This window comes from Pan paniscus, chromosome 9 (genome assembly GCF_029289425.2).
Source record: "Pan paniscus chromosome 9, NHGRI_mPanPan1-v2.0_pri, whole genome shotgun sequence".
Lineage (NCBI taxonomy): Eukaryota > Metazoa > Chordata > Mammalia > Primates > Hominidae > Pan > Pan paniscus.
The window spans coordinates 62,728,357-62,745,594 of record NC_073258.2 but is presented as its reverse complement, the minus strand read 5'-3'; the positions used below and the strand labels follow the sequence as shown (position 1 = coordinate 62,745,594).

General features: G+C 54.8%; 1 protein-coding gene across 9 annotated transcripts in view; it reads left to right on the top strand.

The window, feature by feature from the left end:
• The window catches only part of SYT7 (synaptotagmin 7), a 65,745-nt gene that overhangs the window by 3,532 nt on the left and 44,975 nt on the right, over positions 1–17,238 (top strand). Inside the window, exon 1 of one of the 9 annotated variants that reach the window (XM_034932748.3) lies at positions 6,013–6,043. The exons of the other annotated variants lie outside the window; for them this stretch is intronic. Within the exon in view, the coding sequence (XP_034788639.1) occupies positions 6,028–6,043 (16 nt within the window). The 5' untranslated portion in view covers positions 6,013–6,027. Of the gene's footprint in view, positions 1–6,012; positions 6,044–17,238 lie in introns of those variants that run through there. 9 annotated transcript variants of the gene reach the window in all.

Sequence of the window (17,238 nt, the reverse complement as noted above, 5' to 3'; positions counted from 1 at the left end):
ACAGCGGGCCTCTTCTCTCAAGGTGAAGGATCCACTAGATTGTCCAGGCCAACCCTCCAGTCACTGGGCACAAGTTAGGGGAAGAGGCTGATGGCGGGTGAGGGAGGTGCAGAAGTTAGGGGTGTGGCTGAAAGGGCAGATCAAGGATATGCCCTGAGGAACACCTGGGTTAGAGGCCAGGGCTGGAGTGTGGGAAGGTCCAAGGAGGCCTGACTGTGTCCACCCATTTCACCAACAACCTCTCTCCTCCCACCTACCTCCCCAAAGCCTGCCCCATCGGCACATGCCCGGGCCTCCCTGGCCTGCATCCTGGGCTTGAGTTAGAGTCCAGACTGAAGATCGAATGATCTCCCCACAGGCCAGGACACAGTGGAGGACCTGAGGCTGGGCAAGTCTAAAACCCAGAGCGGGTGAGGATGATTTCAATGGGGCATGGGCCAGGGTAGCCAGTGCCCCCAAGCTGTTGTGTTACCATGGAGACAGGCCCCCTCCATGGCCCTGGTTCACACTGTTCTGTGGCCTTGCAGGGAAGCTTGATCAACAAGCTGCCCGCTTGAGGGCTGGGGCATAGTGGGGAGGGAGATAGCCCCAAAGCCCCTCCTCATACTGGGGAGGGGGTTAGAGCAGGCCGGATTGAGGTGGGAACATACAGGCCAGTAGGTGACAGGTAAGGGGACAGCTGGAAGGCAGGTCAATAGGTGGGTGCTGGGTGAGCAAAGACAGGCCCTGGGCAGCTGGGTTCTGCTCCTGGCTGACCCCAAGCTCAGGCTTAAGGGGCATTGAGGGCAACATGGAGTGCCAGTGGGGGGCTGTCTCTTTGTTACACCCTCTAGCCCGGCCGTTGGAGGATGTTGTGTGGAACAGGCAGAGGAGCCGTATATGGTTCCCTGCCCCTCCTGAGTCCCCCCATCCTACTCCCCACCCACCCCCTATTCTCTCACGGACTTTGAATCCTTATTGAATCTGATGGACCGTTTTCGTTTTCAATAACTGGTTCCCCCAGGGGAATGAGGCCAAGAACAGCAGGGAGAAGAGCTGGGAGGGGTCACGTGGGGGCGGGAGGCCCAGTCCGGAGCTGATGACCCCCAGCTGGAGAATGAGTTGGCTTGATGGCTCCTCAGAGCACTGTGGCATCACAGGTGGGCATGGGCAGCCCTGTATAGAGCTGGTCCTCTGCTCCACAGACAGTGCCCGGCAGGTGGCATATGTGGCCGAGAGGTCAACTTTCTCTCGTCGGGGCAGTCACTGGTCTGGCCAGGTGCCGGCACCAGCCTGTGCCAGGCCCAGCCCGGGTGCCTGCCTGCCTTGCCAGGGAACCCCAGCTGGTGATGCCAGGTGAATTCTGCCAGTTCCGTGGGCATGGAGGTCCCTGACCTTCCAGGCAGCAGGGGCAGCCCTGCTGGGCCCTGTCCAACTAGTGTCTGCAGGGCAGGGCTTTGGTCTCACCCAGCAGGTCTCACCAAGGGCTGGAACAGAGTTGGCAGACAGCATGGGACCTGTGGAAGGGGCTGGACTGTGCCCAGAGCTTTGGCCTGGAATTCCAGGTCCAGTTGGTTGGAAGGCGGGCAGGTGCATCCGGCCTGCTCTGGGGAGTCTCTGCAGCCTCCACCTGGAAGGACCCCTTGGGATAGAATGGACCGGGAGCTGAGGTATTGTGAGCTGGAACCCCTGCAAAGCTGCATGTTTGGGGAATTGGTATCTTCATGTGATTGAGCCCACGGGTGGAAGGGGAGGGCGGAGCCAGGGGGAGAGGCACTGTCTGTATGTGTACCTAGTGTGTGTGCGGGTGGCAGCTGGATGGCCATAATATCTGTGCTTATCGAAGTGCCAGGACCGCTGTAAACAGCAGCTAATGAGTGTATTTGTAGCGAGGCGCGTTGAGGTGCGTGGGGAGCTATGACGGAAAGCTTTAGGGGAGGGCCCCTCCCCCGGCCCTGTACCTGGCCAGGCAGGGCCTGTGTGCCAGGGACCCTGCCTACCCCCTGCCACACCCTCCCACCTGCTGGCATGGCCATGAAGGCCTCGTCTGCTCGGAGCAGGGCCTTACCTGGCTGTATGGCATACATGGGTGTGGACGGGGGTGATCATGGGAGCTTTCATGTGTAAGATACAAGCATTTCCATGACAGTGTGGGGCTGTTAGTATGTGTGTATGTGTCTGGGTCAAACTGATCTCGCCTGTTTGTTTGTGACTAGGTCTGGTCTGTGCATGTGTGTATGCACTGCTTCCCCAGGCCCTAAGAGGAGGGCTGCCCATCATCTCTGTAGTGACCCTGATAGTAACAAACCCTAATAGTGACAAAACCAAAGATGCTGGTAAAGCAGGGATATGCTGCTGGCCCTGCTCCTTCGGTGTCCTTTCTGGAGTGCAGAAGGCTGGTAGCTTCCATGGCTGACTGAAAGAGAAAGGGGGGTGACTGTTCTGCCCATTGTAGGAGACAGGAGGGAGAGGTCTGAACTCTAGCCCCAGTGGGCTGCCATAGTTGCTGCTTGCATCAGAGATTGGGGAGAACCTGGGACCTAGAGAGCCCTCTGGTTCTAGAGCCCCCAGGAGCCCCAGGAATGAGAGAGGAACGGTGCCTACCTGTTAGTCCTAGCTGGTTGGTGGAGCATGCACCCTGCCACCAGCCAGGGCAGGGTGGCATGAGGGGTGGGAGGCAGAAGGGGCGCCTGCATGAGGCTCTGCACGAGGGGAGTGGAGGAGAGAGCATGCAGCTAATGTGTCCAATTAAATTACTTCAAACCCTGCCGCGGCAGCTGCTCCCGGCGGGGCCCTGGGTACAAATTGGATCCGTCTCATTACCATGGGGTGGTGTCAGCGGGGCCAGAGAGCGGCGGCCAGCATGGCTGGCACATAGCAGGCTCTCTCCCGCTCTGCCAGGCCTGGGCCCGGGAGGGCCCCCTCAAGCATTTGCTTGCTTCAGCACCCCTCAGAGGAAGTGCCCCGCGTCCAGATACTGGGACTCCCTGCACACCTCCTTGCCATCCCTGACCCCCATCCAAGGATGGGGGTCAGGGATGGCAGCCAAGGGACCCTTGGAAACACTTTCTCCAGGAATGGGGGTTTTGTGCTTTGCAGAGGGACCAGCTTAAGGAATCCCATCTCAGGTCATCAAACACATCCTGTGTCCTCCCCTGATAATAACAATAGTATGATAATAGCAAGCCTTGTGGAGCACTCAGTATGTGCTGAGCACTTTACATATGTGCCTCCAGGGACAGCTTGCTTGAGCTAGGGCTCTAGTGTCAAACAGCTATTGATTTGAATCCTGGCAGAGACACTTGCTGCTGTGTCTCTGGAGCAGGTCAGCCCACCTCTCTGGCCTTGGGTTTCCTCTTCTGTTATATGGGTGTGATGATGGTTCTTACCTCCCAGGCGGTTGGAAGATGAGGTGAGATAAGGCAGAAAAAGTATTTAGCAGAGAGCCAGCCCATAGTAAACACTCAGCCAGCGGTAGCTGTTCTCAACATTGTCCTGTACCAAGCAATTGATGTGTGGGATGAGGGTTCTGGATCCTCCAAGGAGAACATGCCTGCTACCTCCATGGTGGAGGAGTTGGGGAGGGCTTCATGGAGGCAGTGTCAGTTAGGTTACCATCAGAATAGCAGAGACATGTTGTGTGCTCACTATGTGCCAGGTGCTGTTCTAAGCACATAACATGCGTTAGCCCCTCCATCCTCAGAACCACCTTGGGAAGTGCGAACTTGCAGTTAGAAGTAGGTCTGGGATTCCAGCCACACTGCCAGACCTAAGGGTGTGAGCTTCAGATACAGGGCCTTGAGTCCTGAAGGAAGAATAAGAGCTTTGCCATGTGAGCGAGCAGAGGTGAAGGGGTCGGTGAGGTGGGGACAGCACATGCAGTGGCTCAGAGGTTCGAGGGATCTTGGCCAGTTGAGGCAGCAGGGAGTGCTTGAGCATGGCCAGAAGGGAGATCTTTGGGGCACAGTAGCAGGAAGTGAGGCTTGGGAAGGTAGGTTGGGCCAGATTATGAAGGAGTTGGCATTTTGAAATAGGAAAACTGAAATTCTTTTAAAAAGTAAGGCATGGAGTGCCATGGATGGCTTTTGAGCAGATCTCTATAAAGAACTTTGACAGCACGGTAGTGTGGAGGGTGGGAAGTCAGGAGGCAGGTGGGTAGATGGAGCTAGAATCTCAGCCATTAACATATCTGTCCCTACCTCTGCCAGGAGATCTGCAGTGTCCAGCCAGCCTGGACCCCTGCCCTTGGAAAGCTTGCAGCAGATTATACGCAGTAAGGGGGTAGCCGGGTGCAGGTGGGCATGAATGAACACCCTGAGGGGGCTTCCCAGGTGCCTGGGGTATCAGAGAAAGCCTCCCTAGTGAGGGATATGGAGCCAAGATGGGCAGGCCCAGGGCCCTGTGGACACAGTTAGTCCTTTTGAGGATTTGTTCTGTACCCACATAACCCCCCCAGGCATCAGGGCCAGGCCCAGGAGGGGCCACACAGCTCCTGCTCCAGCTGCCAGGCCTGAGCTCCAGAGCCCCACCAAAGCCAACCTGTCTCCATGGCAACTAGACGGGCCACCCCCCTCTCCATGCCCACGGCCACTGGCACAGGGACCCATTCACAGCGGGGCCTGGTTATGTCTTCCCACTTCCCTTGGGGGTCATCCCAAGGCAAACGCCCTCACACTGAGGCGCTGGCAGCACACATGCATGTTGGCATTTGGGTATGTGTGCACACATGATGTGTATGTGTGTGTGTCCTGCAGCAGGAAGCAGGGAGGTGGGGACCATCTGTGTTGACTACCCACCTTAGTTGGAAATTTGTTACCCCTGAGTGGGGGTCAGATGGGTGCCAAGGGCCCTGACGCCAGGATGAACTGTGGGCTCCTGTCTTGGAGATTGCAGTGAGAAAGCCAGCCCAGAGAAGGGGCAGCTAGGAGAAATGGAAGGTCAGGGAAAGCTGCAAGGGAGAGGCTCCCAGTGGTGCCTGGTGGGTCCACAGACCACCTTGTTCTTTCCATTCATCATGTTATGTCATCTTCACAGCAGTCTTGCAAGGGAGATATCCAATTCACTGCAGTGCAAATGAGGAAATGGAGACTCAGAGAGGTTGAGTGTCTTGCCCGGGTCACTCAGTAGAGCAGGAATAAGATTGCAAGTCGGCCTCACTCCAAAGCCTGGGTCTTAACCACTGGGCTACGTTGCCTGGTGCCTCCTTATCCTACTAGGCTCTAAGCCAGCCCGTCTCTCAGCCCGTCTCTCAGAAGGGAGCACTACGAGTTGGTACTGGCTGCAGAGCTGGACTCAAAGGGTGTCCCAGTGCCTCTTCTAATTCTAGGGTATCCCCTAAAGCCTTTGTTCTTCCTGGAGTGGAGGGGAGTCTCCTTCCTACCCTGTCTCCATTCTCTCTACTGGCAAGGTGGAGGGATCCTCTCACTCATGGGGGAGGCTCTCAGGAGAAGGGGAGGAACCCCTCTCTCCCTCCTTGGCACCTGCCAGCCCTGGAGGAGCCTGATGAATTGTCTTTGTGCCCCCCCCCAACCTCATTCCTCCCTCTCCAACCCCCGCCTGGTTGGGGAGGTGCGAAGGGAGTGATTTCACAGCCTGTCAGCTGAGGCCTAAAAATACCCAGAACTCTAAGATGCTTGGGCAGGGGGAGGAGAGAGCAGGGACCGGGGATAGGGTGGTGAAGGGTGCAATGGTAACTTGGTCAGAGGAGCCCAGGTGGCAACACAGTCCTGCTCAGGAATGATGGGAGACCCTCTGTCCCCAGGGTCCCCATCTGACCCCATATCTGGCAATGACAGAGAGGGCCAGTGTCTCGAGGGTCTTGAGAGCTCAGCTCTGGCACTCAGACCTAAGGGAGGGCCTAGTCTCAGACAGGAGCCATTGTGGACCCCAGGCCCCCTGGAGCCTCCAGTTGATGCCTTTCTCTCCCTCTCCACCCCCAGGTTGGCTGGCATCTTTGGGCCGTGGGAGCCAGGCTGTGCCTGAGTCTGCTTCCTTCCTGGAGAAGGTGCCCGCTTCTGCTAGGGGAGAGGCGTGAGGAAGTCAGTGTGGATGGGGGTGCCGGCAGGTGCGGGATGTGACGTGCCAGCCACCCAGGCACTAGAAGGAAGCAGAGGAGAAGGGGTGTGGTGGCCCACGTCACTGCCACATGGCTGTGTGCTGCAGCATGGCACATGGCCCCCACAAGTCAACCACTGCTCAGAGACGGGAACACGTGTATATGTGTGTGTGTGCATGGACCTGCTAGAGTCGGCTTGTTCTGGTGCTGGGATGCTTGTGGACATATGTGACCCAGCCTGGCTACTTCAGGTAGAAATTGGGTGGAGGCACAGGAGTGGGTGTGGGAGCATGAGCTAACACACCTCACTTCATGCAGATGCATGACTGTGTGTGTGCTTCCCATGTGGAAACACGATGGTAGGTGTGTCTGTGCAGAGGCACATGGGCACACATCGCTGGGGCGCCAAGCAGGGGCTGAGAGGGTTCTTAGGGAAAGAATGCAGAGTGGTGGCCAGGGCACAGGGGCTCTGGATCAAAAGTAATGAGGCTCAAATCCCAGATGTGCCTTGTGCTGACTTGCTTTGTGGCCTTGGGCAACTGACTTAACCTTTCAGTGCTTCATTTCCCACCTGTAAAATGGAGGGAATAATAGCACCATCATGGGGCTGTTGGGAAAATTCGATGAGTTAATATCTGTAAACCACCTAGAACTGTGCCTGTCACAGAGTTAGCACTATGTACGTAGTAGTTCTTCTTATCTGGTCCTACCCTTTGATGGTACAGGTGGGAACATGAAGGCCCAGAGAGGGACAGTGACCTGTCCAAAGTTACACAGTAAGTTAGTGGCTGAACCAAGACTAAAAACCAGACTCTAACGCCATAAGACAGGGCTTGTTCAAGTCTTGGACCTCATGGATTGCAGTCCTACTGGAGTTTGGGGCTTAGATTGTGCCAGGGCTGTTCTGGGACCTTGGGAACTCAGGGACCTGCACATCTTCAGATAATGTTGAGGGGTCTTCAGGGCAGTGGCCTCAAAATGACCAGTTGCATGAGTCAGAACCATGCCTCTGGCTAGCTGTGTGGACTTGGCCAGGTCACCCAACCCTCCTGAGTCTCAGTTTTTTCCCTATAATGGAATAATAGTGACACATACTTTTAGGGTTGTTGGGATCAAATGAGATCCTGCATGTAATGTCTTAAGTGGCTGGCACACTGTATCTAGTAAGTGTTCAGTAATGTTTGTTACAATTATAACCCTTGCAGAACCCTCTCACCCTGTGCTCCACAAACGTGAGTTCCTTTGGTTCCCTTCCAGCCCCTGGCCACCCTCACTCCCTTCTGCCTGCCACCCCACACTCCAGAGGGCTTTGATCAGGACTGACTTGCTGGCAGCCATGACTTGTCTTTGTCTCCTGTTGTTGCCCATTGCCCAGAAGGGAACAGGACCCACCAGTAGGACTTAGCCCCTGAGCCCTCTGCATCTGGCCTCATCACTCACTTGACCTTGGACAGGCACAGTTTCCTATCTGTGCCTTGATCCTCCCTCTGAAAAGTGGAGAGGCTGGACACAGCCCCAGAAGCTCCTGGTCGTGTTGCTGTGTGGCCCAGGAGGGCCCCTGGCTCAGCCTACTCGAGGGGGTGGCAGGTTGGCAGGGAGGGAGGTCAGCTGGCTGCCCCGGGTGAGTGGAGCATCTGGGGCCTGAGCCGGCTGGTGGCCTGCCATCATGCCCGCCCGCACCTGTGGCTGCGTAGGAGGGTGTGCAGGCCCAGCTGGCTGGGCACTGACATTGGGGGAAGCTCAAGGACAATGACGTAGAGAAAGCCCTTCTTGGGGCTCTGGGAGCTGCCACTCCAAGCCGTCCTCCCCCGCTCTCCTCCCCCTTCTCCCTGGGGTTTTCCCTCAGCAATTCCTCCTTCCTCCCTGTCCTTCCTCTCCCCTTCCCTTTCCTGGAGTCTTCCAGTATCTCTCTCTCTGCCTCTGCCCCTTCTGTAATCTTGACCGTTTTCTGGGGCACCTTCTCACTTCCTCTCTCTCCATAGAGGGGAGATTCCTACCCCTTCCTGTCTCTCTGGCTCCTGAGATTCCTCCTTTCTTCCTTCGATGTGTCCCTGTTTTTCTGGCTCCTCCTGGCTCCCTCTGCTGCCCCAGAGCCCAGGTCTCTCTCACTTACTCTGCATGGACATGTTCAGGCTCCTTCCAGCTTTTTGTCCCCTTGCTCTCTCCCACTTCAGAGTCCCTCCCTACCCAGCATCCCTGCCTCCCTTCTTCCAGTTCTGTGGAGCTCTTTGCTCCTCCATCAGCATCCCCTGCCCTGACAGAACCCTGACCCAGGCAGTTTCTGTGGCTGGAGCTGCTACCCAGTACCTCCACAACCCCCCTGCCCTCTGTGGGTTGAGAAAAGGGTCAGTCCAGGGCCGAGGGACTGGCAGCCCTGCCTCCTAATTAGCAGGAGGTAATTGCCTGGAAAAAAAAATTCATTTAGAATGAGACTCCGAGACTCCAAGTTAAAGCTGAGCCAACCAATGGACCCCGGGGAGTAGGAGTGGGGAAGCAGCCCAGGTCATGGCCTCAGGAAGCCCCTCAGGAGATGAAAGCCCCTAGGACTCCCTGCCTGGCTTGTCCCCAGCACCCCAGACTTGGGGAAGTGGGAAGAGTACACTGGACTGGGTGTCCCACCGTCTTTGCCTGAGTTCTGGTTCCACAGCTCACTGTGTGACTTGGGGCAAGCCATTTATTCCTTGGAGCCATACTTTTCTCTCCTACAAAATCAGAACAGGGCCATCCCTGCCCACTTCACCCCTCAAGATCATGAGGGTCAATTCAGACAGTGGCTCTGAAAGCACTTGGCAGGCTGTAAAGTGCTACAGAGTTCAAGGTGTTACTCTCTTCCTTCACGTGGCTCTCAGCCGAGAGGTGAGGATGGTGGGGGGCTGGAGTGGTCTTGGAGAAACCTGAGGCATAGTGTGGCCTCTAGAACATGGAAGGATGATGAGGTAGATCCAGCTGAATGGCAAGAGTAAGGGCAGATGGATACACTCTTCCATGCCCGTCTCAGCACTCGCTGGCTGCACCAGCCTGAGCGGTCACCTCCCTTTCTGATCCTCACTTTCCTCATGTGTAGGAGGCTGAGCATGATGCTCCCTCCTGGGGAGGCAGGGTGGCTGGAAGGCTAAATGAGATCATGTTTGCACAACTCTTAGCACAGTGCTTGGCATACAGTAAGTGCTCAATAAATGATACATACCAGCTATGTCTACTGTAATTGAAGGCTATTATCTTGACTCCCTTGACTCCAGAGAAGCCGTGGTTTTGGGTGCTGGCTTTTCACGTGGTATTATTTGTTTTGCTTTTTGTTTTTGGAAGGGGGAGAATCTCTACAACCCAGTAAGGTTCATATCAAGCAGCCCCTAGAAACACCAAGCAGATCTGCCTTTCAAAGAGCCCCCACCTGTAGGGTGGGGGAACAGGAGTGGGCTGCAGTTATGGCATTCTCCTGCAACCCCTCACTTTTTTCTGGGGCGGGTATGCGCAAAGTTCTTGTTTGGGTGGGGGAGAGGTGTGGAGCCTCTGCCCTGGGGGAGGCCTTTGTGTTCATCTTGGCGGGACTGGCCCTGCCGCAGAGGAAAGGTTGGTGTTTGTTTAAACAAGCCTTCCCCACCCACCTTGGAGGAGGGAGCAGGAAGTTTTGCCTGCCCCAGGTCTGGCCAGCTGGGTTGAGGCTGCACTGTGACCCAGGCAGCCCCAAAGCGGCCAGGACACAGTCAGACAGGCTGGAGTGTGCGGGTGTCGGGCAACGCCGCAAGCTCTGAGCGCCAGATTGCCCCGGGAGCGGTGAGGGGGCGGCGGGGGCCGGAGAACCGTCTGCCGCTGCTTCGCCGCCGGCCCAGGCCGCCGCTGGGGACCGTCTGTGCGCCCACCGGGGTGCAGTGCCCGCGCCAGCCACCAGGAGGCAGTGCGGCGGGCCCCCGGGAGGGAATGGGGCGTGGTATTTACCACGTTCGCGGGGCGGCCCTTTTTGTCCTGAGTCAGGACTGGGGTCTTCAGCATCCGAGGACCTAACTCGAGGAAAGGGGGCTCTTGAGGTCACTGGGTGCTGCCATAGCTTCAGCTGAGGGTTGATCAGGGAGGCATTGGCAGAGGAAGGCGGAATCACTATGCACAGTCTCTCGGATCCTGCTCGCTGGGAGCTGCGCAAAGGGCGACCTGGAAGAGGGCGCAGCCCCAGGACTGAGTTCTGTTTCAGCACCAAGGACAAGGAGCCGCATGGCCGACAGCTGTTTCAGCACCTTGGACAGCTCTGGGGGGGCGGGGCGCTCAATGGCTCCATCCTAATATTTGCCGTGTAAATGATACCCCTGAATATGATAGAACGGCATCTCGTAGAGGGAATCTTAGACCCTGCATTCCAGCCAGGAGGCTTAGGACCAGAGAGTTGAGTGAGTAGCCTGAGGTCACACAACTGGAAGTGACAGAACAGGATTCAGATCCGCAGTGGTCTCTCTATCCATTTCTCCCGCCCCTGGATTCCCACTAGTTATCTCTGTCCTGAAACCTTTCTGGGAGCTTCACATTATGTTGCATCCCCAGGAGCCTTTGAGCTTGCAAAAATTAAATGCACTCGCCTCCCCAACCATAAGCCCTGGCCATGGATTTGAATCCCAGGATGGAAGATTTCTAGCTCTGGTGGCCTTCACGGCTCCAAGCCTCAGGTGGAAGGGCATTCGGGCAGGTGGCCCGTGAGGAAGCCTATGACTCGGGGAGATAAAGTTGAGTCATCAGCATGAGGAGCTTTTAAGTGCTCTGAGATCCTCAAATGAAACATAGCATACAGTTCCAACCCCAGCTTCTTTGCAGCGTGTATTATTAATAACAATAAGATGCTGATTTAGGCCAAGGCACAACAATGCATTATTCATAGGAGTAACTAGTGGTCAAGGCCCACACTTAATCATCACATGTCCCTGATCCTGCCTCTGCTCCGCATTCCCGGTGAAGAGCCCCCTCCCCATTCTGAGCCCCTCCTTTCTTGGGCTCCTGCTGCTCTGACAGACGTGATCATTTTCACAGCTGCTCAGGTGGCTCATCAGCTTTGGGATCAAGGTGGGTGGGGAGGGTGTCAGGTTCCGAGCTAACTCCTGGCTAGCCACTCTTCAGCCTGGGCTCCCAGCTCAGAGCTGGCACCTGGCCCTTTCCATCCTGAATGGCTTTGGCCTTGATGACTTCTGGGCTTAGCAGCTCTCTGGGGTCTACAGATGGCCAGTCTCCCCTTCCTCCTCTTTTGAGGCTGAATACTGAAGCCAGATGCACCAGGCCTCCCTAGGCCAGGAATTGTGGGAGGTAGGGGTGGCTGTGGTGAGGTGAGGTGAGGTGAGGGGGTCACTGAGCAGAAGATGCCATCACCTCCATTAAATTCAATAATGCATGTGAAACCCTCGGTAAACTGTGGAACACTTTATAAACTGCTCTGCACTGTACAGATGTGAGCCATTATTACCAAGGCCATGTCTCGACTGGAAGAGATAGCAGAGGTAGGGAAGGCGTGGACAAGGTCCTCATAGCTCACCAGGTCTCGCTCTCTGATGAGGAGTAGGAGTGCTTGTGGATCCCGACATGTCCCCGTCCAATTTCTTGCCGGAACGGCTGCTGGCCCATCCAGATAATCCTTCATTCACTGTTTACTCACTTGGCATCTCCTCTGAATTCTAAACCGTCTGCATCTAGCCGGCCTCTGCGGCCCCAGCCAGCACACTCTCCCTAGCTCACTCACACATTATCTGTTTTTATTACAGTCAAGGTTGAGGAAGCTTGCTCGTGCTGAGCCCCTATTTTCAGCTACTTGTAACTTTCCAAAACAATTCCCCTTGGGCTTCCTCTTTTGCTAGCCTAGTTCCCACCCTGGGTAAAGCCCAAGGGGTTGTGGGCACCTCCAGGGCTTTCCAAAGGACACTCAGAGAATGTCCGGAGGGCATGGGGTGGGGGTAGGTCCAAGGCCCAGCTTTTCTGGGAAATAGGTGCTGGGTGTTCTCCCTTCCTTATTCTTTTTTCCTTCTCGCCTATCTCAATTTGTTTTTCCTCTTGCAAGAGAAGAGCTGGCCCTGTTCCCCAGGTGGGTGGCCTGGAAGGGAGAGTCTTACAGTGGAAAGAGGTCAGGAAATTCTGCAAGATGGCAAGACCTGGAGCTTTGCCTGGTTGTCTGGGGTGCAGGGTTTAGCTCACTGGCTTTCTCTTCCTTTATCCCCAACTCTGCCTCTTTCTGGCTTTCTTGTGTGTTTTGGGTTGAGGGGAGGGAGGGAAGCAGGATAGGCACCAAAAATGTCCCCCTTTCCATGCCCAGATCACCCTGGAGCTGGTAAGCTCTGCCCACTTGTAAATGCCTGCCATCTTCCCCCATTTCCATCTGCTCAGCATGCGCATGGAGGGTGCTTCCTATGGAAACCTGTGACTCCAGCTTTCACTGTTTCCCACCTTGAACGTCATCGGGAGCCACCAAAAGATGGGGGTGGGGAAGTGCTGGGGCTTGACGTGTATTGCAGAATCAGGTGGGAGGAGGCAAGCTCAGGATGGGGACGTGCTGGCAGATGTAGCCCCAACCACCCCCAGCAGCACTCTGCTTTATCTCCGGAGTAGTGGTTGCACCCTGATCAGTACCAGAGACAGAGCCCTGGGCAAGTCCCTGGGACACCCCATTGTCCTCCTCTTCCCACTCCTAGACTGTCCAGTGCCAGATACCCAACCCCCAACCTGTCCTGGGACCCTGAGGCCAGCTGAGACTCTTATCTATTGAGGGTGCTTCTCTGAGGCCAATGCCTGGGCCAGTGGATGGGGGAAGGAGCCCCAGAAAAGGTGTGTGTGTCAGAGGAGTCTCTGATGTACCTGGGGTAATTTGGGCATGGCTCTAACTGGTAAAATTCTTGGGAGAGTGGGAGCCCTTTCCCTAACTGTCGTTTGTGTCCACTCAGGTTCTTTCTTCTTTTCTGTCTATTCTCAGAGTGTCTGATTTCAAGGCATGGCTCCCCTAGGGTGGAACAAGAGTAAGAGCCACAGGGTTTGAGGTCTTACAGACCTCCAGTCTAATCCTGGCTTTACTTCTCTTCTGCTGCGTGTTCCTGGGCAAGCATTTAACCCTCCTGAGCCTCAGTTTCCTTCTTTGTAAAATGGGCATAAGAGTATTTACCCTCAGAGGGGTGCTGAAGTCTGCAGACATGATTCAATGCCAAGCATACATTCGTTACTGTAATGAAAGACACTTGGGAAGAAGAGCAGTGGCCTGGGACCTGTCAATGCCTGTGAGAGCCTCCAGGAGCAGAAGCAGTCTAGGTTGGGAGGACTTGCAGGTGATGGAACAACTCTGGAAGGGCTGGGTGTGGGGAGTGTGCATGTCACCATCTGAGAGTGTGAGCACACATGCACACATGAATTCTGGGGGAAAGAGCCTATAGGCACAGATTCCCAGCATGTCCAGCAGCTTCTCTGTACCTTGACCTAGGCTACAGGCTGTGGGAGACCCTGAGCAATTGGGAGACAGGATATTATCCTGTTGCCCCTGCTTGTGGGGGTCAAGTCTATCCCCAAGAAAAGGGGGTTGACAAATGGATCCATTAATTCAAGTTTGGAGAAGGAAGAGACTGCTATGAGTGCCTGTCATTGGGGAGGGCTTCTTGGGGGAGGTGGGCTTATCTGAGACCTTGAATGATTTCATGAATTTGTTTAGCAATTACTTCTCCAACCTCTCCTGTGTACCAGACTTTGGTCTTCAAAGCTGAGTGAGCTGGGGGTCTCAATCCTCTAGGTGCTCCCAGTTGGGGAAGGACACAGAAAGAGCTAATTATTAACCCAAAATAGTTAATTGTCATAGTTACTAGGGAGGCAGAAAGGATTGTAGGAGGGGAAACCATCTTTGTCTAGTTGCCTTGAAGATAGAGAAGGAAAGGCATTCCAGGAAGAAGGAACAGCCTAGGCAAAGCATCATAGGTGTGACAAAGGTTGGACTGCTTGTGGGAAAGAGGAAAGTGTGGCTAGGTTGTACAGTCTAGCACATTATAGAATGCCATCACATTCATCAGCTCAAAGGGAGGCTACTGTGGCCGGGCAGGAAAGGATGGGCTCAAGCACCTATTATTCCCCATGCCTTAGTTTCTTCCCCTGTGAAATGGAGATAATAATGGTCCGAGGTTGTGGAGATGGTGCATGTAAACTTCATGGCGCAGTATCTGCCACATTGTGTGCACTCAACTAATGTTAGCTATTATTTGATGGTGACCTCCCCAGCAGGGGAGGTTAGGGGTCATGATCATCATTTGAAGGTAAAGTGTTCAGGCCCAGCATGGGCCTTGCCCTGGGTAACGTAGTTGGCCAGGGGCAGGGCTGGGGCGTAAACCCAGGTCATCTGCCTCCATGTCTACAATATATCCCACTGCTCTGCCTCAGAAGGACAGACAGAATCTGAGTAGACAAGTGACGGCAAATTCATGGGGAGAGAATTCCAGGCTAGAGGAAATGCGTGAATGCCTAGAGCTCATGAATGGCGGAGCTGGCTGGGCATCTGCTTGTGGCCACGGCCATGGGTGTGTGTGCATGGGTGTCTGTGCCAGGGTGAGTCTCTGTGGCTTGTGTCTGTGGCCTGTGTGCATGTGCCCACTGCTCCTGCGGCCCCCCCTCCCGTTCCCCTCTGGGCAGCTGGTGAGCTTGCCCTCTGAAAGCCATTCCCTCTCCTGCAGCTCCCCAGGGCATCCCAGCAGCCAGCAGCCCTGTTTGATTCTGTTCATCCATAAATCATGGCTTGCTGAGGAGATGAGAAGGAGTTGGGAGTCGGGGCTGAGCCCTGGTAAGGGACTGGATTGGGTCGGCAGTTCACACCTGAGGCCCAGCCTGGCTTCCAGCTGTCACCCCTGATCCCATGTCCCCATGCCTTAGCCCTCCCTCTTCTGTACTGTAGGTGCTCACTGATGCTTGCTTTGGTCAAGCCCTGCAGGTTCTGGGAGGGTTCAGGGGTGCACAAAATTGAGTAATATGTGACCTCTGACCTCTGCCATCCTGTGGAGAAAACTAGAGTGTATCCAATCCAGTATTTCATTTACCACCATTGAGTGCCAACTCCGTGCCCCAGATATCTCTAATCCAGGGCACGATGTGATAATGCTATGATAATAGCTAGCATTTAGTGCCTACTTATTCCGTGTCAGGCACTGTGCTGAGTGCACTGTACATGCTAATTCCTTTAAACCTCACCGTAGTCCTATGAGACTATACTATTATCAGCCCTCATTTACAGATGGGGAAACCAAGGCACACAGAGATTAGGTTACACGGCTTGGAAGAATCAGAGCCAGAATTTAAGCATGAGCAATCTGACTTCAGAGGCCTGGCACTAATCACTATTCTCTAAAAGAAGGATGTAGGCCCAGTATGCTGGGAACTCAGAGGCAGGAGAAATTAATTCCCACTGGGCAGACTAAGGGAGGCTTCCTGGAGGAGGTCTTTTCATCTGGGCCTAAAAAAATCAGGAGTTTGTCAGGCAAAGTTGAGCATGGGGAAAGAACAGAAGGGGTCCTAGTGTATGTGTGTGTGTGTGCGTGTGTGTGTGTGTGCATATGTGTGTGCATGCGTGTGTGTGCATGCGCGCACACACACTTGTAAAAGAGAGCTCTCAACTCATCACTGCAGCCTCTCCCATCTCATCACTGCAGCCTCTCCCATCTCTTCTCTTCCATCTTATTTGGGTGACAAATGAGATAACATATACAAGCATTGAACATTCAACAAATATTTGCTGAGCACCCCCCGTGTGTCAGACGCTGAGCTCGTCATAGAGGATACTGGAGTGAGCAAAGCAGATACAGCCGCTTTCTTTGTGGACCCTGTAGTGTGGCATATAGTAGGTGCTTAATAAATAGTAGCACCTATTATTATCTTTGTTCCTGGAGGCCTGGGATTCTTCCTCCTTCATTCTTTCAATAAGCATTTATTGAGCACCTATTAAATGCTCCACCGTTGGTGCTGGGAATACAGTGGTGAACAAGAGACCAAGCCCTGCCCAGATGCTAGAAGGGAAGGCTGTGCATGGACATCTTGTCCACCCTCAGAGGCAGGCCGCTTCCTGGGGTACACAGACCTGACCCTGAGATCTCCTTGGGGGGTGGCATGGCCAGGAGCATAGGCTGTGCCCACAGGACCCACCAAAGCACACAGGACTCAGTTAGACCCTTCATCCTGAGCTGTAGTCAGCTGATATGCCTACCACAGGCCTGGGTAGAGGGGCAGCAGCCTGCCCCAGCTCATACCCCACTCCCAAGACATCCCGGCATTGGACCTAGGAGATCTGGCTCTGCCTAGCTCCTGGTTCACCCTGCCTTCCAGGTTTCCTGATGTTGCCTGTCTGCCCTTGTCTATGCTGTGCCTTACCCGCCGGGACCTAGGATGTCTCCTCTGCCTCAGGATAGGTTGTGGCACTCAACCCTGTCAAAAGGCTGACTAGGGCTCCAAATTTTCTTTCCCCCAGTGTTAATATGCTGACAGTAAGGGGACTTGAAACCATGCATGTCATCTGAGGAGGGGTTAGAGGGCTGAGGCGGCTTTGCCTGGAGAAGACTTGAAGGGGACATTAGAACTGTCGGCAAGGATTTGGAGGCCTGTCATGTGGTAGAGGCAGCCAGCTCGTTCCTGGCAGCTCTGGAGGGCAGGCTCAGGATCAGCAGGGAAAGTTCTGGGGAGACAGATTCGGCTCTGCGAGAGGTACAGCAGCCCTCCCTAACAATGCCCGTCCAGGAGGGACCTGCTTCCTGCCTTCTGCTCCCTGCAGAAGCTCCCTGTCACCAACAGGGCTGCCCATGGGCTTTGTGCATCCCTGGGGCCTGACTTCATGACTTTCAAGGTCCCTTCCAGCTGGAGACACAGTGACTCCATATGCAGGGAATGGTTCACTCTGGCTGGTAGGCGAGAACATGCTTGCACCCCTTGATGGCGACATCCCCCTTAGGATCTCCTTAGGATGTCAGCATGCTGGCCGAGGACATCATGTCACTATTATTCACAACATCAATGCAATTTGCAGTGGCAAGTGTTTGTTTCACCCTGCCTTTGAGGGCTGTCCGAGGGAGGCTGAAGGGTCTGGGGAATCTGTGGGGGCCGTACCAACTGCCTGGAAGATGACAGCAGCCACCCACACTGTAGGGGACCCTGGGGCCACTCATCCAGAAGAGTTCAACTTTCCTTAGCAACACAACCCCTTCTCCAAATGGAATATTCTGCAAAAGCTCAAGAAC